Here is a 22,901-nt window from a genome sequence, read left to right as displayed (position 1 = left end):
CTCAAATATCTTATTTATTTAATACATTTATTGAAATCTTACATTTGAAGGGATGGCTGCTAGAGGGCGCTAACCTTTGAATGTGTTGCAAGGATATCAAATTTGTATTTATTTATAAAGCGCTTTTGTACATATTAAATGCAACCCAAATTGCTTTACAGAGTTACAATACATTGCCCTCGAAAACCACCATACCTCCAACCATACGCACGCACACTTACCCACAGAATTAAAATATAAATATCCCGCCCTCATGCTGTGAGCACGTAATTAGGCTGCCACCCAGGTAACACACACGCGCAGGCGCATTTGCTCAGCGCTGGCAGTGTAATTTTGAGCCAGTTGCAAACAGTCCCTTTAATGAAAAGACATTAAAGACATTATATTACTGCTGCTGTCCAGCTTAGCCAGAGATGGAGTAGTTTGAATTTGAGGTAGTGCAAAATAACACGGTGTGCCAGCAACAAGTTTCATAATCATTCCAGGAACAGTTCCAGGAAGTTTTTCATCCAGAAACTCAAAAATTATTTGAACAAAAAATGTGTGTAACATGGACCGGGATGAGAGGTGAAACATCTTCAAGGAAATCAAGCGAGTCCAGTTGCTCTTTTTCAACACTCAGTAGGTAAGTAGGAGGACCATTTCTTCTGTAGACCACCCCTCTGCCAGGGTCAATAGATCGAATTAGGCGTGAAACGCCTCCCAGTGCCGTCATACTGTACTTGGTAGCCTTCATTGTGGGTGGAATTCCCCCATGCAACACAAGGTGAGCTGCGGCAGTGAGACTTTTACAGAAGAATAGAAATTGTGTTTGCTGCTCTGCGTCGGACAGACAGCACTTTAAGTCCACACTCGATGTCCTTCCCCTCCGGCTTAAAACTTTGACCAAGTCATCGATATCGGGTCATTACATAATTATTTTTTGGCAAAGACCCCGCAATCCACTGACAACAGCACTGTGACCCACTTTTGGATCCCTCCTTGAAATGTTTGATAATTCATTATGTGTTGTGCTGCCCCTTGTTGTTGGCACTAGAAAGCACATCTGCACACATGAAATAGTTTTATTGCGATTTAGCTGACACATTTACACTGAAAAGGAATAGTGAGCTCACACAATCAACACATTCGCAGAACCTCAAATTTAAAAGCATGCAGTTATGTTCAAAACACATCATCATCACTTGCTGGTTAAAGCCTGCACACGTTGAAGATTACTGCAATTACCCATCAGGCCCAACAATCAAAGTTACTTTGAAATACAAGACGTGAACTTTGAACAGTCAGCAGAAGTCGGCAGGTTCTGTCCTGACCCACCACAGTGTGATGGTGAGACTGTTCTAGTTCAGGGGTGCCCAAAGTGCGGCCCCGGGGCCATTTGTGACGCATGGCTCGTTTTTTATTGGCCCGTGACACATTCTGCGGATAAAACTAAACACAGCCCCGCATTAGAACATTACACAGGAAAAAAAAACAACTTAAAATCGATCAAATCCCCCAAAATGGCCCCTGCGTCCCAAAATGGCCGACAAGCTGCGCATCTGACTGTATGTGATGATCTATGATTTTCATGCATGATGTCATGATGAACGTGTACCATGTTTCCTGTCCATCAGACACTGGTGGCGGGTATTTCTCACCCTCCGGCGGCGGTACTACGGAGCAGGTCATGGGATTGTGTCTTGTAGCCCGTAGATTTTTACCAGGATAAACATGCTCACATTTGGTTTTCGAGTGTGTTAAAGCCCTCAAAAAAGCAATTTAGATGGCAAAATGCTAATAACTGTATTTGATTTTAGCGTGTGTAGTGAATTAAAATGTGCATAATATAAAAGTGCCCCCACACACCCTTCACGTTTTCAGTGAAAAGGTTTGGACACCCCTGAACGAATACATTCAGCTGGTTTCCACGACCACGCCACATGGTGTGTTAATAATACAAAAGTGGTCTAAAAAGCTCCTCTTTCACACTCATCATGCTAAGACCTCACGACGCTCGCAGCCAAAAAACACAGAAAAAAGTCAAAGGTGGTTCACATCTCCTTTAAAGTCCAAATCTGCAAACTTTGGCATCCGGTTTTGTGTCATTGTGGAACGGCGAATGAGAAGATATCGACGAGTTACATCAGGACCAGGTTGTGTGCTTTTGTTTCCAGGCAACAGGAGTTCACCTTGTCATGATGTCATCCCTCCACGTTGGTGACACAAATAGAACCCTCTCTTACGCCAGGCGCCGTGCTGCTCCTGGTCCATTCACGACCCCCACCGGAGAGAGACGGCATCCATCTCCTCCTCCCTTCCTACCCCCTCCGCTCTTCTCCCACTCACTCCTCGCACACCGACTCACTCAGGTCCACAGCACCACCTCTGGTGAGCCGCCGCATCTTGCTGAAGTCGTGGTCCGTCCTCAGGTAGGAGAGGGACGGGCCTCCCTCGCTGTGACCCGCCAGGTCCTGAGGCTGGGCCTGAGGCGGCAGGGCCCGCATCTCACCGCCGCTGCGCCAGTACAGCGTGTACTGCTGCGGGTCAGACACACCGAAGGTGGCGGCACACAGCTGTGCCAGCGCCTGGCTGCTCTCCCCCGCTCGCCACTGCAAGGTCCGCACGGCGCTCCGCTCACCGTCCTGGAACAGTATCCGAACGCACCTCTGGAGGCAAGGAAGAGAAAGAAGACTTTGGGTCAAAGAGGCTTGGAAGGTGGCTGCCGAAGTCCAAAGTTCTGCAGAGCCTTTACAGTAACTTTGACAGCAAAGTAAAACAAGCCATTATATAAGATCACATTGGACCCATTTAAGAAGATGCTTTTAGCAACCACACACGCACGCACACACACACACACACACACACACACACACACATACACACATCAACAGGTCCAACTTACAGAGTCACTGAGCTCCTCGCTGTCCGTGTGCATATTGTGTTTGCCTGCTTGGATGCGTAGATGCAGCTCAATAAATTTCATGTTATCTGACCGCCCACTTCCTCATCGCACTCGCCTCACGGATCGCCCGCCTGTGTCGGAGAAGAATCTGGCTGCCGGCTCACTTAGATGGGCTATTTGAAGCCCGGGGAGGCACCACGTGACCGCACACAAACGTTGACAATGCCTCTTTTCTCTTTTTTTCCTTCTGGCATCTGCTTGGACCAATCTGAACCAGTGGTGTGAGAACAGGTGAAAGTGTGTGTGTGTGTGTGTGTGTGTGTGTGTGCGTGCGTGTGTATGCATGGCCTAGATCAGCGGATTACCTTTTAAAAACTAATCCCCTCGAATGAATTCCAGACGTGTTTACCAAACGTGGAAATGGACCACCAAAGGCTTGTGCAGGACAGTTAGCATATGAGCTGAGGCACAGTCGATGAAACCTCTGACCTCACCTGCTGTTTGGGTCACTCCTTGATTCAGGAAGTTCAAAAAGTTGAACGTGATGGTTCTGAAGCTTGTCACTGCCACAATATGAAGCCATACACACAACAGAACCCTGGACCTCCTCTACCTGGCTCTGAAGGTTCTCCTTCTGCCTCTGGGCCTCACGGCTCCGCCTACAGCGCCACTCCTTCAGCGCCTCCTGGGCCTCGGGGGTCAGGCAGCCTGAGGCCGGCCGGTCTCGGTCCATACTCTGGATCAGATGCAGGCTGGCAAACATGCTGGTCAAGTAAGAGCCACCTGGAAGCACGAGACCAGCAGAGTGGGCTCCACAGAAGTTCCTCTCGTTGATGCTCAGTGACTGACCTTCTCCACCGAGCCAGGACGGCTCGAGCAGCTCCATCATGTACTCCACCTCTATCAGGATGTGAGGCCTGTTGGACTCCACCATCATGTAGGACAGCGACGGCAGGAAGTCCTCCCAGCTCACTTCCTGCCCTGCAAAGAAGCCAACACTCCATCGCTGACTTCAAATCCGTGACAGCGCAGCGTAATCAAGGTGGCTGTGTTGTGCGGCTCACCGTGCGTGCCGCCCATGGCCTTGTGCACGCACTTGCACACCTGCAGCAGCAGCAGCACCTTGTCGATGGGCGAGTGCGTGCGCCTCATCATTGCCAGCTTCTGCTTCACCTTCTCCACCTGGCGACTGTCCGACACGCCCGTGTGCACGCCGAGGTGCTCCATGGCATCTGTGCCTTTTAAACGGACGAGGTTCTGGCTGAAGCGCTGACTGAAGCCGTCCTGCTGGTGCAGTGCCACCAGGGCTTTGTCCAGGTGAGACCTCAGGGGGCGGAGCACACAGGAGAACATGGCGCGCTCCAGAGCCAGATCTGCCGAGTGTAAGAGTGTACTGTAAATATTTAACTATCTTGAACTGGAACCTGCTAAAGTCATGTGTCCATATATGTGTAAGTGACTACACATTGCTACTGTAACAGTATCCCCCCCCATGCTGACACCCCTACCCCTTCCCCTACCACCCGAATCGTGCGCTCTCCAAGCATGCGTGGGCCTGTGAGATCTTTTGATGATAAAAAAATGCAAATGGTTCCCACCAACGCAAAGGCAGATAAATCAGAGTGCAGGAAGGAAGGCAGCGGCCGTGCACTGCCAGGCAACACACGTGCATGTACGTGCGCACACAAGCCTACGCACAGGGCTGCATGAGAAGTAGCAGCCGTTACTTTACAATTACCCAATAGAAGCCCCCTCTGTGAGTTTTATATTTTTGTTTCAGTGACGTGTGCTAGCAAACAGTGAGTCTCTTTTTAAGTTGCATGACATCATCGGAAATGTCTGTACCCGTCTCGTTCTCTGGCACCAAAGTTTCAATGGGAGGTTCCAGCTCGCCGCTTTCCAGGAGGCAGCACTTGGCCTGAGAGAGGAAAAGACGCACACCCTGCAGGAGCTGCACGGACGTCACATGTGGGGACGAGGAAGAGGCGGCGAGTGACTTGAGCAGCCCCCTCTGAGCCAGGAGGAAGTCTTGGACCATCCCTCCAAATATGGAGCGCCTGTCTCGGGACAGCTCCTCGACCAGTCGTGTCAGGCGCTTGTCTGGAGCAAAGAAACACACGAACGCCTCGCTCATACGGCGCAAACCTCCACGACCTCGCGATCGCCTCAGCGGCGGCCTCTGGAAGCCCTGTGTTTGGGCTGCGGCGGCATGGTCGGAATCGGAATCCGACTCATTTTCCTCATCCAGACTGCTGAAGGAGCTGTTGCTGTCTAGCTCGGCCAGAGATGGAGCAGGGCGGCGTTCCAGGGCCAGGAGAGCCACTTCGATGGCGGGCGTCTTCGAAGGAGGCTGGTTCACCTTAGCAGAGAAAAGACAGGAGGTCAGTGATCTTTAAGCCTTGCCTGTAAACTCAACCTCTTACTTGAGGCGCTCTGGCAGCCATCGGGTCCTCTTCGTCTGCCGACCCTGGTGACACGGCAGGCGTTCTCCTCAGAACCCCCGCCCCGGCATGGACTCTCCTCAGGGAGTCGGAGCCAGGTGTGCGCATCTCGGATTCGCTAGGCATCTCCACCGATGGGGGAGGCGAGTAGGAGCCCACCCCTTCAAGGGACAGATTCATGGAGGACTCTGAGAGGCGGAGTCGCATGCTGCGCTTGAAGCGGTGTCGCTTGTTGGAGGCACTGTGGTTCTGGACTTCTACTTGCTGTGCGAAGGAAAACATGGATGCATCAGCTTTTGCAATTGTGTCCCTTTGATTGCATCAGAACCCACCGTGCAGACTTCCAGCTGCAGGAAGAGCGGGTTTATAAAGCAGAGTTTTCCTCGATTGCTGAGGGCCTGAAGACTACATCGATTGGAGGTCGTTGCCACCGAGACCTGGCTGCTGCTGCAATAAGGAAGAGGTCCATTTTGAAGCTCGGAGGCGCTTGGCGAGCTCCAGAAGTCTGCATGGAGATGAGAAGAAATGAAGGACATAAAGTCAGAGGTTGTCGCTAGAACAGGAAAAGATGAAGACATGCACCTTGGCCCATGTGTGAGATGGCCTCCAGCTGTCTGTGTGTGGTGGCCTTGGCGATGGCATCTGGCAGCTGGAGAGGGAAAGGCAACACATCCCTGCAGACAAAATGATCAATTGAAATCAATGTTTTGGCCAGAGGTCTGCAACCTTTACCATCAAAAGACTCATTTTGCCTCCCCTTCCGGTAAAGAAAAATAGTCTGGAGCTGCAAAACATGACACAGCTTATAAACTTTTAGGTTTTAATCTTTTTTTAAATTCCAATTTACACAGAAAAATGTAGGCCTTTTTCAGTCGTTCCCAGTATTTGTGTAAAATTCAAACAAGACAACTTTAACATAAAAAGCCCACCAGAGTTCACATATCCGCATATCAGTGTGTCTGCTCAATATTGTTTACATCACTTGACTCATCACAGGCAATGCAATATGCTTGCGCTGCATTAATGTCGTCCGTTTGCCTACTGGTGATGTTTGTTGACATTCTATTGGTCCTGTCCTTGTCTGTCTTTGCAGAGAGAGGCTTTTCTTTTATTTTGAAAATCATTTCCTGTTTTTTTAAACTCGGAGAATAGATGCTCTGATATTTTCTGATATTTTAATGAACGATTCTTTCATGTATTCTCCATCTGTGAACGACTTCCCTCTCCTCATGATCTCATGTGCCTCAACACTAGCAGCTATAGTTGAGTTTGGAGAGTACATCCACTTCTTGAAAGCACGTTTGCCCTGCTCAACCTTCTGTAGTATTTATTGTTTTGAAAATTGTTTTGAAAATGTCTCTAAATGTTAGATTTTCAGTCGTTTGCTAATATCTCGCCACACATCAAGCACACGGGTAAGCCAGAGTCATTGGCAGTGAAGGCAAAGGAATATATCCATTCAGAATTAAACACTTATTTTCTTCCGAGATGTTTGTTTTTAGGGACGTCTCCATGGTTATGGATAGGTTAGCTTACCACGAGGATAGCACAAATGTCACAAAACGTCTTTTTTGTGTCTCACTGCACATAACAGCCCCCCTACCCCTTCTCTTGCTCATCCAATCAGCAGTCAGAACGCAGTGTAGCTATATTCACAGACTTGTGGTGAGTCAAAATATTTCAAACTTTTCCAAAATGCACAGCTCCGCAGCTGCGGGTTGCCGACCCCTGGTTTGGGCACATGACTCTCTGAAGCATATCAACATGTTGAGAAGCTGAACATGGGTGGAGTCTCATGTGGCACACTAGTCCACTGATCAGACCTGCTAACACAGTAGAAGGCCACCAGACGACACAAGTCGGGGAAGCTGAGCGCCGAGCTCTCGAGGGCGAATGCTGGGGAAGAGGAAACAAAGTTTGATTGACAGGCTGCCCTCAGCATCACCCATGCTAATGAAGCTGCACTCACTGTAGTCTTCCTCACAGATGAAGCACTCCTTCACAGAGGACGAACTCCTGTCGGCTGTGACCCTCAAACAGAGAAGCTTCCGCTGGCTGGAGCAGCACTTGCGCACTAAAAACGTCTGCCAGGACACCAACAACAGTTTAGCAGAGTAAATGTTCCTATGTAGCTTAGCATAAATGTGACTGACCCCAACAGGCTCTCTGAGCAGAATGTAGAGGGCGGAGTCTTGGTTGAGTGACAGCTGCAGCCACACTGGGTGTGTTAGCAGCAGACGATCCAGAACGCTAAAGGTCCTCTGAGGGCCCGGCTGAGGGGTGCCCGGTTCCTGCATCTGAAACACAGCAGACAGCACTCATCGTCTTGCCCTCTCGGTGTACTCACTCTTAGGCCAATCGTACCGTGCCTGGGCACACTTCACACCTAAATCCCAGCATGTTTGGCTGGTGTGAGCACGCTCACCTGTGCCCAGGCGTAGCCTACCTTTCCTCCTTTGGCACAATGGAAGAGGTGGGCCAGAGCAAGACACGATTGCATGCACATGCACATCCATGCTCTCAATGTAGCCAACTGCAATACGATTTCTTGCATGTTATTCATGATAACCAACACAATTCACGGGAAAAATAAACTCCAAATTATACAAAAGTCAAATCCACAATATGTTCGCTCACCCGCGTCTACATTTGTGCGCGTAATAAAGGAGAGGGAGGGAGAATCAAGTTCATCACTGTGCTAATGGTCTCGTGCAGTGGTCCCAAACCAACCACGGACCTGCTTGTGTTTAGTCATTTTTATGCTTGAAAATACTTAATTGCGGTAGAGTGAGGGCACAGTGTTTCAATTGTGAAGTGGCGAGGGACGACTGTAAAATAGTGGCCCATATTTCCAAAATCGATATGCATTTACATAAAAGGTGATGTAGTCATTTCACCTGAAAGTTGCCTGTGGCCCAGTTCGGCCCTGTACCAGTTGGGGACCCCTGGTGTAGTGTGTGTATGCCTTAAAGCAAGGAAAGAAACAAGTGGCTGAAAAGGTTAACGAACTTCATGACCACAAGTGAGAGCATCCAGCTAGTTTTGCTCAATTGGACTTGAATGATCTGACTTGTGAAACTTTGTTCATTTGTTAGCCACGCTCAGGGGCTAATGCTAATGACAGCTTGATGCGATAGCTGCGTGCTTCAGATAAAAATTCCTTTTCGCTAATGCTAAAAGAACAAGCAGTCCATTTTAGCGATTTGTGATATTTGGCTCCGGAAAAGTGGCGATCGCTCAGCTCGGCATGCTGCTGGATGTCACATTGTGTGGGCTGCAGTGTAGCAGCAGATGGTTGCCATGGCAACCCTGGCCTACACATTCTACCAGGCATTCCCACTCAGTGAAACACCTTTTCTCTGACAAGTCGAGGCTGCGCGTGCACAACGCAAAAACACCAACATCATTGTTAAAGTGGTGAGGGGGTTACTTATTCCCACGAAGTCACACCTTTTTATCAAGTTCGCTTGAACCACATTTAAGAAATATTACGGGCTTTGTTTTCATTCGTTTGCACCTTCTGACACCTGTTATGTAACTGGTTGTGCGTGCACCCCTGTGCATGGAGACAAGTTGGCGAAGAATGTCCTGGGTGGTCTTTGCAAGAAAGTTTCCTTCTTTGTAAGTCATCATGTTAGTGAGCATCATCACAGTTTTGTGAGGGCATGCAAACTCCAACCTGAGTGTGTGCATGGGAGATAACACAAGTGTGTGTGTGTGTGTGTGTGTGTGTGTGTGTGTGTGTGTGTGTGTGTGTGTGTGTGTGTGTGTGTGTGTGTGTTGAGGAAAACAGAGATGGTCAAAGCTGCAAGTGACAGCATAGTTAGCACACGATGAGGATCACTGTGCAGAGCGAACACGGGTACTGAGGGAGAGCCCATTGGCGCCCCCTTGGGTTGGTGCGTCTGCTCGCAGTGGTTCAACCCTCTTGCCTTCCTTGTGAGTTTGCGTAATTGTGATAGTGAAACCACGGGAACATGTTGTAGTTGTTACTTCACAAAGTGACTCAATACTGGGAAAAAGTTAATTCGTTATGTTTACCACTGACCATAATGGCGGCTAAGTTTAGCTTGATGACTCATGGAACAACATCGCCACAGTGAGCTATAAGTGTTCGCAGGGGAGGTGGTGGGGGTGAACCTCTTACTGGCTGACGGCAGGTGTCAGTGTTAATGTGTTTGTGTTTGTGAGTCAGAAGCAACACAACACACACGGCTGCAGGAGAGGAGAAGGACTGTTAGCATAACTGTGAATAATCAGCGCTTAGTGTGTGTGCGCATGTGCGCGTGTGTCCAAAGTGTAGTGACCTGAACAGCGTCTAAAATTCAACATTTTTGAAAGCACTATTGATTCAAGTCATATTGCTCTTGAATGTGTTCCTCCTAAGACCACCAGATGGCGGCAGTGACACACACTGTAAGTTGCACGAGAACAGAAGTCACTAACAGGCGGACTGTGGTCCGAGTCCAGACTCAGACGCTGTCCAATAGGGACCGATCTGGACCTATAGCCAATTAATTATAGAGTTTTTTGGGGGGCGCCAATGTTTCCCCCCCCAAAATTTTTCAAGTGTCTGTGCATACACACAAACGACCTGAGCATTGCTTGGACTAATGTGATCGCCATCACACGTGCACACTGTAGTATTGCACCTGTCGGGCGGGGGTAGTCCACTGCTGATGGAGGTGTCTAAAAATCCTAACTATCTCTTTAAAAGAACCACTTTTTTTTACTTTGGCTTGCTGAGTGGATGTGGAACTGCCCGTTAGTTTCGCCATAATACAGGGTTAGCAAGCAGCATGCAACAACTCCACTGCCCTATTAGCTAACTATACGCTAACCTGCAGAACAGCGGCAGGTAGTAACGCACTGTTAATGAATTGATTGGCTGCATTAGTAAATTCATGCGAATAGGATCTTATCACTGACTGGAAAGTGTTCATCATTACCGCTTGTTGTCGACCATGACTCACCGAGTTGCGTTGCAAAATGGTACACAACAAATTGTTATGTGTTTATTTTATTTACAGTTGAGCTTTGATTTTATTTTGTGCGCTGCATGGATTGGTTGTGCGCTGAGAATGTGGGAGCAATGTGCGATGGCGCACGCGCACGACTTAGCAGCATCGTTGGGAGGCACTTCTATTTTGACCAGCGCATCATTTTTAGACATTACGGTACTTTTTGATCAGCTCAGGAAATTCACTGACCAGTTGCCATTCCAGGTGATGCTACTCAACCAATAAAATCTATGCATTGGCGGTGAACATTACGACTCAACAGATGAAAGAGGAGAGAAGCAAAGCAAGTGATGATTGAGACATACAGGAAAAGCAGAAAGGGACAAGTGATAGACACGGATAAAGACCCAGACGAGTGAAGGTTATGGGGAAAGAAAAGAGAAATGCAGCCCGCTTGCTACTCCCGCCCTCCCTCACCCTGGCCACCGGCAATAGTAGATGAGTGAGAGGACAGCATGACAAGTGTGCTGCAGAGACAACAAAAAAATGAATACACATGGCGCTCTAAAAAGAGAAAAGTGGACAGTGCTTTCAACCAAGAATGTACAGACTCATTTATTGTACTGTATGTTCATTCTTCCCTCTGGAAGAAACCAGTTAAATGCTCAGAGACTGTGGCATTCATAAAAAGTGGCATTGTGAAAGTATGACAGTTTCTTGACCAAACAAACCCACTCCAGTCTGAACTGAGATCACAGAAAATAGGCAGTCTCAGAGACAATCCTGATGCTGTAGGTTGGTGGTTCTAAATCCTAAGACAGGGGTTTGGAAAGTTTGGCCCAGGGACCATTTTCGACCTGCAGCTTGTATTTTTGGGGGGGGAACTGGGGTCCAGACCAGACTATTTGAATTTTAGTTGAATACCCCTGCAATAGATCGTTGCTGCCTAGCTGACAGCCGGCAAGACTACACAAAAGAGATGTTCTTTCATTCGTTTTCTAGTGCTTATTCTGATCAGGGTCAAAGGTGAGCTGGAGGTTATACCAGCTGACTTTGTACTGGATTGGTCAGCTGTCAATAACAAGGCTCATGGAGACACACAACCACTCATGGCTATAGACAATTAGTGTCCAGTGAAGCTAACATATGTTTTTGGACTGTGGTAGAAGTAAACCCACGCCAGCACGAGAGAGAACATGCACACTACACACAGCCGGATTTCAACCCAGAACCCCCTGGCTGACCTGCAAACACACGTTCCAACATGCTGACCCCTTTGACCACGCAATAGTCCCCTTCCTGATAAATCACAACATGTCAAAAAGGACGCCCCTCCATGAATGTCTTCCTGACAAAGAGGGACGAGTGAAGTGACATGAAGGATGATGATGAAAAGATTGAGACAAGCGTGATAAAGACAAGAAGTGATTTTTTTTTTTTTTTCATGGGGCCCAGTATTCCTGGTGGCACCGCTGAGAAAGAGTGGGACAAGATGAAGGCAAGAAGACTGAAGAAGACAAACGTGTGACAAGAGAAGAGTCATGAAGACAAGAGTGAAGAAGAGTGAGGGAGACAACACAAGTAGAAAAAGAAAAGAGTGAGACGAGGACGACAGGAAAAATGAAGACATGAGTGAGGCTGACAGAAGACGACGAGTGATGAAGACAAGAAAAAGTGATGAATACAGAAGAGGACGAGAAAAGTGAAGAAGACAACAAGTGGAAGACAAGAAGAATGAAGGAGACGAGAGGAAGACCCCAACAGTGAAGAAGCCAAGAGTGACGCAAGATGAAAACAAGAACAGTGAAGAAGACAAGATGAAGTAAGAAGAGTGAAGAAGAGTGAGGAAGCGTGAACATCACGTCCACTCCCACGCTGCAGGATGGCACTTCAGTCTTGGCGTTATGTAACGTCCCATGTGTGAGCAGCCGCCCACTTTGCCCTGGAGGGGGTGAGGCCTGGGGAGTGATGGGGGGAGGGGGCGTTTGGGGTCAAATTAACGGTTTCTGGGGGCGGTTGGCAAGGGTCACATGGTCACCTGCTCCTTTCTCTGCTGTGTCCACGTGCGCATGCACACAGATGTGACGTCATTTCGGTCTCCATAAGACTTAAAAGTGCGATGGAAAGTCAGCAAACACACCCTGTGACGTCACCACAAGAGTTGCACCCCAAGCATGCAAAACATTGTTTACACCGGAAAACACGTCCAACAACAAACTTGAAGTCAGGTGACTTACCTTGTGCTAATTAGACGTCCTGTGCACCACGCGACGAGCGGCTGACTGCGCGCACCGTGCCGCGGGAGCGCGAGCTCGTCAGCAGAGTGCGCGCATCAGTGGTGACAAGGCGGAGGTGTGTTTCTCTGTTTTTGTGTGTGTGTGTGTGTGTGTGTGTGTGTGCGCGCGCGCGCGTGCGTGCGTGCGAGGGAGAGCTTGTGATTGAGCATCTTTTTCACACACACACACACACACACACACGCACGCACACACACGGAGAAAATTAGTTTAATTGGGTCAACGTAGACGTTTGTCATGAATGACATTTAGCCAGCTGCACACTTAAACTCACACTTAGGACTCAGACGTGTCCATGGGAACGCTGTTTGTCGCGTCATTCCACCGGAAGTGGACTTTGACGCACGCAGCGTGCTATTTCTGGACCGTTGCGTCCAACGCGGGTCCTGGTCCACGCAGGTGAAGGGGTGTGTGCTTCCCGCTGAGGCCACTGGAGGGCGCCGCAGACTGTAAGCATCAATATTGTTTTGCTAGATCATTTGTTTTGTTTTCACACACAACATGATGACACTTAAATATGATCTATCTATCTATCTATCTATCTATCTATCTATCTATCTAAGGGATGTCGATGTTGGCTATTTTGCCGATAACCGATATGCCGATATTCTCAATTTCCGATTCTGATATCAACCGATACCAATATGTGTAACATCACAATATTATTTTAGACATTTCTCTTGGAGATTAATAAAGTCATGTTGTAGCCACTTAACTATTGCTAGAGAATTGTTGTTAAAGAATTGCTTGTTGTTGAGTTGACTGGAGAGTAAACTGATTGGTGCCACCCACCTCGACTCCTGTCTCGTTGTGAATCGCATCTCCACATTTGGTGACCCTCGATGTGGGCAAAAATGTCAACTGACAACAGAGACAACAAGACCAATTGGCTGTCCATCAAGACACAGGGCGGTCTTCCACCCAAATTAAGGCCCTTACTGGTGCCGACTGCAGCGCAATAACCATCAGACGGCATCTGCGGGAAAAGGCTTTAAAAAACAAAAAACTAATTCAAAGACCTCGTCTCCTTCAACGCCATAAAACTGCCAGTTTAGACTTTGCCAGGGAGCATCAAACATGGGACATTGAGAGGTGGAAAAAAGTTTTATTCTCTGATGACAAAACATGTAACCTTGACGGTCCTGATGGCTTCCAACGTTACTGGCATGATAAGGAGATCACACCTGAGATGTTTTCTACCCGGCACAGTGGAGGGGGGTCCATCATGATCTGGGGCAGTTTGGGTAGTTCTGCCAGTAATCAGATACCCTAATAATAATACCCTGGCCACTGATATCAAGACAAGAACGCTCCTTACAATGCATGAAGAGTTCCGCCACAAGATCTTTCTTGAATTCAAAGGTGTTTCTCAAATTATTTATCTCACACTTGCAACTTTTTTTGGCGTCATGGTGGGTTAATAAATAAAGCACACAGAACACTCAGGAACCAGCGTGTTAAATGCTTCAATAGTGCAACCAATGCTTGTTAGGAGAAAGAAAGGAGACAGATGTGGAGTTGTTTATTGTTCTGTGTGCCTTCTATGAACAAATAAACCTCCTACACTGGAATCACTCTATAGTGTCCCAACTCTAAATGAACCACTATCCATTCTTCACAGAGACTGAGTCACCACCATGTGGATGCTTTGTTTGGGCACTGTTTGACTGTATGATAACCGATACAGCGTATGAAAACTGAGTTTTCATCGAAAACCGAATCATATGAAGACCAGGGCATACAAACCGAGATTCCGCTATTTCGATCATTCCTATGGAATCTAGTGCAAATGGCAAAAAATGTTTTAATCGTCTTGAGGATTATAAAGGAGTCCTTGGAAAATGTTCTCTCCTGTAGGGGTCCGTGGCCCAAAAAAATTTGAGAACCCCTGGTTTAAATAAAGTATAATAAGAACCTGGGGGCCTCTTCTTCCGAGTAGAACGCTGAGTAGAACCACTTTTCTACACTGGCCCACCCAGCAGAGCTCCACTGTCCTCCTCCACCAAGTGACTCACAAGCCCATAACAAGCTCCCCCCAAAAAAACACCCGCTGCCTTGCAGAAGGGTTGCAGGGCCCATTTAGGATCAGCATACTGTAGGTCCAGTTGATACCAGCCTGTCCAAGTCAGGCTTCACATAACGTATTGCCACGGTGATGTCATTTTTCATGGACAAAATTACGTTCCTCAAGATAAACTGAAATGTTCATGATTTAACTTCATTTGCATTTGTTGTGAGCTCTGATTGTGTCTGAGGCCCCGCCTCTCTCAGGCCCCGCCCTTCTCAGACATGTGTGAATAAATCACGTGACTAGGAGGAGCTAATGCAAGAGTTCAAGATTTCACATCATGTTCAGTTGATAGAAATAATGCCAATACAATATACACGTTATTATGATGACATGAGTAGTCATCACACACACGCACACACACACGCACACCCACACACACACACACACACACACAAGTAAAGCAGTCATATTTTCTGTCAACTGTGTACACTGAATGTCCTTCCAGGAATAAAGTTTGCAACTAAATAATATATGTTTCACACTGGTTGTCATGGTAGCGCAATGAAAGCACACTGAAATGTTTGTCCTGTGTTCCCAGTGTCCTCTTGTCTCCTCATATGTCCTCCTGTGTCCCCTTGCTTTCTCCTGGGGTTCAATCTGCTAGTGAGCAGGTCAAAGGTTGTTGTTGTTGTGGGTCAGCTGGCTTAAAGTCTGCTTAACGTACTGGTGCTTTTCAGGATGGGACGTGATCCCTGTGATGTCTTAGGAGGTGTGTCAGCTGACGTCTCTGTGAGGTGGAGTAAGGGGGTGCTGGACACTGAACATAAGATGGGAGGACTCACATACAGCTCCCTGAGGAGAGTCCTCCCACGACGACGCCTTTTTCAACACCATCCACGGGGCATGGCAACTTGTGCCACGTCTGTCCTGCTCATGTCTGAGCACCAAGGTCACATGGGTCTGGGTGGGCGTAGTACATCATTCATCTCACAGAGTTCCCTACAAGGTCTTGTTCTGTCGAGGTCTTGACTCTGATCTGATACAGCAGCAGCTTGCACGTGGCTGCTGTATACTGGAGGTAGGAGGGGACAAGACTGCATAAGGTGTCACGGCTGGTGGTTTTGACGGTAGCGAATAGACTGTGAGCGGAGCAGAACCCTGGTGTACTGTACCTCAGGCATGATTAGCTTCAGGCAGGGTTCGTGGGCCCAGCCAGAGAAGCGACGGCTCAAGTTAGCGGGAAGATCGTAGCCCACGATTTCCACTTTGGCACTGGGCTGCCAGGGCCGCAGCTCCTTGTACTCTATCTGCGCTGCCGGGCGAAAGAGAGGCCGCCGCCCACCGAAGCACCTCCTCAGCAGCCTCTCCTGGGCCGCACGCATGAGGCGGACCTCCTGGGCCACACAGGCCGGGCCCAGAGCTGACAGCCGGCGCCACAGTGAGGCATTGAAGTGGTCATAGAGGCGTGCGTCTAACCAATTCCACGCTCGTATTTTAGCTGAGAGGCCCGAAGTCAGATGGCGCTTGGAGCCCGGTGTGCGCATGTTGAGCTTCACGTACACGACATCGTCCAGGTCCCAAGAGAGGAGGTGACGCAGCAGAACCAGAGACTCGTCAAAGTGCTCTGCGATCATCACCAAGGAGAAGACACGCTCCACCTCACTGACCAAGAACCGTGCATACGCCATATCTGTAGCAGCACGGTCCTTGTCACCACCCAAGTCAAACGTCAGCGTGTTGCGAGCATACATGGAGTGCTTGTCTTGTGGCCGGTAGTAGCGCCAAGGCTGCCCCATGAAAACGTCCAGCGAGTCATTGGCAACCTTGAAACTCTGACAGTACTGGTTGTAATAGCTGAACAAGGACTCAAACATGGCGGCTGGTTCCCTCAGGATGGTGATGTAGACGGTGTCGTTGGGCATAAGCCGGCGCAGCTCTGCCTCTTTGAAACGCATGTGGCTGCTAATGATGTTGGGTGGCAGTGTGTGCGGGTGCACAAAGTGAGTGCTGAAGGAACGCGGGTAGCAGAACTGGTGACTGCACGCCTGCCTGGGAAGTGCCACCGTCAGGTTGTTGCGCTCTGCAAAGCGGAATAAAAGGTTCTGCATGGTGGTGCTGGCGGTCTTGTGGGTCTTCAAGAACGCCACGTTGGTGTGCTTTGCCTTCAGGCTTGCGGCACAACGCGAGCACAGGGCGGGACAGTTGACGTGAAGATCCTGCGTGGTCCTGAAGGCATAAAGTTGATGTTTTATTACATTGTATTTATTGATTATTGTTTGTTGTTGTTATCTCACATGGTCGCGTTTGCTCACTCACCGACTCCAATGGCCGCCGCTGTGCAGCAGCAGAGTCACCATGGCGATGACCATGAACGCCAGGAAGATCTTCTTCTGCGGCATCCTCTTCCTCCGCTTCCTGCTATGCCACCAAATGAGGAAACGAGGTAGTTACGTGTGTGACGCTGAACTCAGGTCAGCTTTAAGACATATCAAAAGCATAATAACAACTGGCTAAGTCAATTTGTGGTGAATGCTAAAGCTGAAATGAAATGCTGTACAGAAAATGCAGGAACTCCAGGAAAAGTGGGAATTTTTGAGATGTGGAAAATTGTTCGTGTCAAGTTCTTTTGTAATTTGGCCTGCCTAAACTTGAAAAGGCTGAGAAGATCATAGAGGAAACTTTGTCAACTCAACTCCAGTAGATTTTCTTTTATTTCACACCAAAAGTATTGGCAGGAGCATTCGGGTTCATTCAGAAATAGCTTAAAAGGGTCCTACCCTATCCTGCTGATTGCAGGGGCTTTTATAAAATGATGTTGGACACCAGCGGGGCACTATAATACGTTTCTTTTGGTAAAACACTTAATAAATCTCAGGCACTATGGCACTTCCACATCATGCACAACATTTTAAACATATACGTAAGTCCGAAAAATTGGAAATGTTCAAATAAAAGCATCTAATTACCACTCAGTCTGAACATTGTTCAACGCATAGTAAATAACAATCGGTATTTCCATCTAACAGTATATCTTAGAACCATAGAACCAGTAGCTTTTACACACCACTGGTCTCTTTGGTCTTCTCGAGTTACTATCATGTGTCTTCCGTTTTCGATTAAAAGTCCAACTCTCTGCACATCTACTTTCTTCATATCATGCATGTCACATTGATATCAAACATGTGATATTAAAATGTGGAATTGCAGAAAATGTGGAATTTTTTTTTGACTGTGTCAAGATAGCCATCAACATTTTCATGTTGGAATGGTGTGGGAAATGTGGAGTGTCAAAAAATGGCACAATAAGAATAACAAATAAAATAGGATTTTGGTGCAGAATTACATTCATTTCTTCATTTTCTATAATGCTTGATTGGTGGTGAGCTGGAGTGCATCCCCACTGATTTAGGATGAGATGAGGGGTACACACAGGACGCATACAGTAAATATGCAAATTCCACAGAGATGTTGGAGATTCAAAACTTTGATCTCCTGACTGCACGGCACGCGATAACCACCTGACCACTGTGTAGCCCGCAGAATAACGTATTATATATTATGGTATATTGTGTAATAGCTATCAGTACGTGTCCTACAAGCAACATGAAGACATGTGGTGTCCTAGATGGACCTTTTAATCTGCCGGACATTGATGAGAATTGTGATAAAAGCGTGTTGGAATGTTGCCCAAACTTTGCTAAAACCTTCGTCCATCTGGCACCAGAACCTGCTGTGCATTGTGTGCACAGTGTAAAAACTGGATTGGGGACATTTTGCTTCCAAATGCTGTGTACTGAGAGCATAAATGGTGCAATGTGTGACCTTTAACCTCTTGCTGGTTGTCACAAGTAGGGATGCATACCAAATCTCTGTATCGTTATGGCACCAGTGCCGACATAGGCCGTAGTGACCAGACACACGGAGTCTGACGATCTTTCCAAACTTGTTTGCCGACCTTAACATGTCAACAGCAGAGCTCAGATCCAAGATGGTAAACTCGCACACGTTTCTCCATCGCTCTCCACACATACGACACTTCATTATCACCTCATTATCCACCAACGACGGGCAAGGTGGGGCTGCACAGTGGTTAGCATGTTGGCCACACGGTCATGTTGGCTACACAGTCAGGAGATCGGGAAGACCTGGGTTCGAATCTCCGCTTGGACATCTCCATGTGGAGTTTGCATGTTGAATGTTGCATGTTCTCCCTTGCGTGCGTCGGCTTTCTACCCAGTTTCCTCCCACATTCCATAAAACATGCATGTTTGCCTATACATGCCCTGCAATTGTACCCCGCCTCTCGCCCGAAGTCAGCTGGGCTAGGCTCCAGCATACCCCCGCAACTCTAATGAGGATAAGCAGCATAGAAAAAGAAAAAATGGACAGGCGATGTCCATTCACCAACACCGGAATTCTGACCATCAACATCACAACACAGCACGTTGCCAGAATGGTGTCTCAATTATAAATTTTTGCTCAAATTGTGGGGATTGTAATCACTTCAATACTGTAAAAGCTTGCAAATGTTTTGCACGTTTTTGTGTTCTGTATTGCTGCTGGTTTTGCTGTATTAATTATGAGAATTTGTTGTGGATTTTCTTTCATATTGGTGAATTTATTACTTAGTTATAATTTTACTTATACTATTTAAGTATTTAAATCACGATTGTGTTCAACTTGCATGTGGTAATTGCTTAAAAATAAAGCAGTTTTTGGAGAACATTTGTATGTTTTTGAAATACTGGTTCAGGCACAGTTTCGAAAGTACCGATTTGGCACCGGTTTTGGTAATATGTGTACAAAACCTAATATTGACAAGTCAACCTGACACGTTCGTGTTCAAGAGTCACGTGACTTGCTGTGCACTGATGAAAGGTGATGCATGCCTTTCTTCATGTATTAATTTGGTCTGCAGCGTTCACTCGCACACACACGCTATGAAACGCATCAAACACGTCCTCGTGATGTGACGTCACGCGGCGGTTCCATGACAAAATGCTAACGTGATCGCAACCATAAGGACCGGCAGAGACCCACCTTTGTAATCTACGTCATTGCTGCTCCACCGTCTGCACTGTCCTCTGGATGTTGTCGGCTTCCTAATGTCCTGTGGATGCTGTCCTCTCCCTCCTGTCTTCTGTATGCTCAGATAGACCCCTCCCCTCCCCCAATCGGGTCGCGTCGCTTTATACCAAAATTTGAGCTGAATGCACAGACACTGTACCGTGATCTTTTCACAATCAAATATCCCGCTTAAGCGAGTAGAAAACCATTGTAAAATACACATATGTAAAAATATTACGATTTATAGCCACCTATAGGCACGTACTACCCCCTTGTGGACATAAATACACATAACAAGCACGGTAGAAGCGCTAAATAAACAAGAATAAACAAAGAATAAAATGGCTTCCTTCCACGTGACGTCATTATTCATCCATCCATTTTCATCTATCCATTTTCTATTGTCCTCTTTAAGGGTCACGGGTAAGGTGGAGCTTTACATCCTGGACTAGCCGCCAGCCAATCGCAGGGCACACATAGGCAAGCACACGCTCACATTCAGACCTATGGACAAGTTAGAGTCTCCAGTTAACTACATGCAGATTTTTGGAATGTGGGAAGAAGACGTCCTTGTTTGACACACATTTAAGCTAAGAGTTTTCAGTACAGAACAATGGGACTTAGAAGCAAAAGAAAAAGCAAAATGCACAAGCAGCATATTGAGGAGGGATTATAAAGACTCGACGAGTGATCGCTCCTGTCGCATACACACTAATAGCAATGGGGCTGTTTTTTTTTTTTCGCCAAACAGACTTTTGAGTTGCCTCTCAGGGCCAGTTTGCAGACCCCCACTTCTGATTGGTTGATCAGAGCAAATTGCAGGCCCCCAGTCCTGATTGGTTGATAACAGCAAAACTGTTCAACATTATAAGCCATGCCCACAATGGCTGGCTGAGGAGGAGAAGTTGACATCTATGGTGAGTAGATGTCATGTTTTTTGTCATGTTATCAGATGAATATTGATTCTGAACTGCGCCACGGGTAGTGTAGAGCAGTGGTCCCCAACCTTTTTTGACCCACTAAGACATGAATAACATCAAATTAAAAGCACAAAATGAATGCCGACCCACCATCCACCAGTTCGAGCTAAGTTTTCCCAGAGAGATTATTACATCGCTGTTTGACGTGTGTGTTAAAAGGCAGTGCGCTAGCATTAATTAACTTGAGATAAATGTGCACACTAGCACTCAATAAGTCATCAAAACTTACCTTTATACATTCCCACATAGTATCAGCATTTGAGAGCAAATATGAGGTGAAAGAAAATGCTAAAAAGACAGTAGTAGTCTATCTGTGCGGCGAGAGAAAGTTAGCACACGCACAATGGACATGCGTCAAGTGAGACGGATGTAACAGAGAGAATCCGGCCACTTTTCAAAATAAAACATAAAAAAAAAATGAAACAATGGAAATTATTTTTTCTTTCTGTGCGGCCCGGTACCAAATGACCCACGGCCCGGTACCAGGCCGCGGCCCTGGGGTTGGGGACCACCGGTGTAGAGGTTTGGCATTGTCTTAACTTTATCACCTAGCCGTTCAAGTCACACTCGTTACATTTGGCTGAGCGGCAGCAACTTTATTAGCATTGCCGATCACCAGTGGAAATTTGTTAGTAACGCCTAATAAAAGACAACCGAACAAAACAGAACCACTCCAAGCGGCACATCACCTGCAGAGACAGCTGTCTGTCATGTAACTATGATGCGACAAAACAAACCAGCTTCGACGGTGACCGTTACCCTGGATAGGCAGGTGAATCCTGTTTTTTTTCCATGTAAATACTGTCTTTTGTTACATATGCAGATGTCCCGGTTTATTAATCACACACCCACTTACTTGAATTGCACTGTTATTACATTATTATCCCTTTTGCACATCTCAATCTTACTTTTTATTTTTTAATTATTTATTCATTTCTTAACCGTCTGCGTACATGTACAGTAATAGCTAATTTAAGCGAAGTCAAATTCCTTGTTTGTGTAAGCATACTTGGCCAATACGGTAAAGATGATTCTGATCATTCTGATTCTGATGATTTCTGAGGTGGAGATAAGGGGGCTGCTTAAAATCAAAATGAACATTGCCTGCTTATACACATGCCAGAATGACATTACATTGTTTTGGTTTAGAAATTCACTATATTTATAAATGCTAGGTAGTGTTATTATTATTATTGGAAAATGTTACCTGACATTGTTGTTGGGTTGGGTTGATTTCAGCACCTTTCCTCTTGTGCAGTGTGATAAGTGGCCATTAGAAATGTAAATGTATGTGATGTGATGTCAGTCATGTTATGTGACTGTATGCGTAGCTTAGTACATGTGTGTACGGCATGTAGTATGCCAGACTGTGTATGATACATTTGTAACCCAGATCTCATGTAGTTAATTTATAAATACTGGAGTGATTAATACAATAAGACTGGGCCTAAGTTTGTATATATTTTGCAACGTATATTTCTATTCAAATGTAACAAAGACCTCCACAACTGCATTTTAAATATAACAGATGAACACACATTTATTTACAATATGTACACCAAAATCAAAATGACCTTTTCTGATGAAAGGAATAAATTCAAATAAAATATGTCCACAATATCAAATAAAGTTTCCCAAATAAAATACCAGAGTCTTTCCCTCACTCTCCAAAATGACCTATTTGTCACAATAAAGTGAGCAAAAATAAAGCACAATAATAATTCAAAGTGTCCAAACAGTACCACAATGTAGTTTCCCAGTTCAAACTTAGTTTACCCAGTTGCAGGCCTGTGCCGTGGCTTGGGTGCGCTGAGGCCTACAAACCAAAATGGCCACTTCACTTAAGAAGAGCACAAAATAAAAGCACGTGCACAATAAGTCAATCGGGTACTCACGAATCCTTATGAGTGGTTAGGGATACGGGATAACGTGTGGATATGCAGTCTTCAGATTCTCTCTTTGATGTTAGCACACTTAGCATCCAACTTCAAGGCAAAGCAGTGCAGCATCACTCAGAAACATATGCGAAATACAGCAACAACAGGCAAGAACACAGTACAGCCAGAACATCATCACAGCAGAAACAGCAGGGCCCATCCACCAGGAAAGCATCATCTCCTTGAGGTCATTTTTACTTGGATGAGTGCAAACACCTGCGGTCCTGCTTGTTAACTGCACTATTTGTGAAGGGAATCTCATTTTACTTCCTTTTCCCCCCCTCATATTCATTTCACTGTGAGATTTGATAAGCGTATTAGGTTGT

At 46.7% G+C, this 22,901-nt stretch overlaps 2 protein-coding genes across 3 annotated transcripts; both read right to left on the bottom strand.

Annotated features, from left to right (window-relative positions):
- Positions 1-198: 198 nt before the first annotated feature.
- On the bottom strand, positions 199-12,665 carry rin1b (Ras and Rab interactor 1b). The gene is made up of 12 exons (XM_054753647.1): positions 12,524-12,665; positions 7,479-7,622; positions 7,295-7,409; positions 7,149-7,221; positions 5,908-5,999; positions 5,658-5,830; positions 5,308-5,589; positions 4,730-5,243; positions 3,949-4,257; positions 3,734-3,865; positions 3,498-3,667; positions 199-2,648 (listed from the first exon to the last, which is right to left on the bottom strand). The coding sequence occupies exons 2-12, from the start codon at positions 7,620-7,622 to the stop codon at positions 2,325-2,327; spliced, it is 2,328 nt and encodes a 775-aa protein (XP_054609622.1). The 5' UTR covers positions 12,524-12,665; the 3' UTR covers positions 199-2,324.
- Positions 12,666-13,680: 1,015 nt separating this feature from the next.
- On the bottom strand, positions 13,681-19,851 carry gal3st3 (galactose-3-O-sulfotransferase 3). Of its 2 annotated transcripts, none has more exons than XM_054752665.1 (3): positions 19,632-19,851; positions 16,908-17,009; positions 13,681-16,817 (listed from the first exon to the last, which is right to left on the bottom strand). In XM_054752665.1, the coding sequence occupies exons 2-3, from the start codon at positions 16,988-16,990 to the stop codon at positions 15,698-15,700; spliced, it is 1,203 nt and encodes a 400-aa protein (XP_054608640.1). In that variant the 5' UTR covers positions 16,991-17,009; positions 19,632-19,851; the 3' UTR covers positions 13,681-15,697. The 2 variants fall into 2 exon arrangements, with proteins under 2 accessions (XP_054608640.1, XP_054608639.1); XM_054752664.1 differs by having other exon boundaries at positions 16,908-17,006.
- Positions 19,852-22,901: the final 3,050 nt, after the last annotated feature.

The sequence above is a fragment of the Dunckerocampus dactyliophorus genome, chromosome 15, assembly GCF_027744805.1.
Source record: "Dunckerocampus dactyliophorus isolate RoL2022-P2 chromosome 15, RoL_Ddac_1.1, whole genome shotgun sequence".
Lineage (NCBI taxonomy): Eukaryota > Metazoa > Chordata > Actinopteri > Syngnathiformes > Syngnathidae > Dunckerocampus > Dunckerocampus dactyliophorus.
This window is presented reverse-complemented; position numbering and strand designations above follow the sequence as displayed.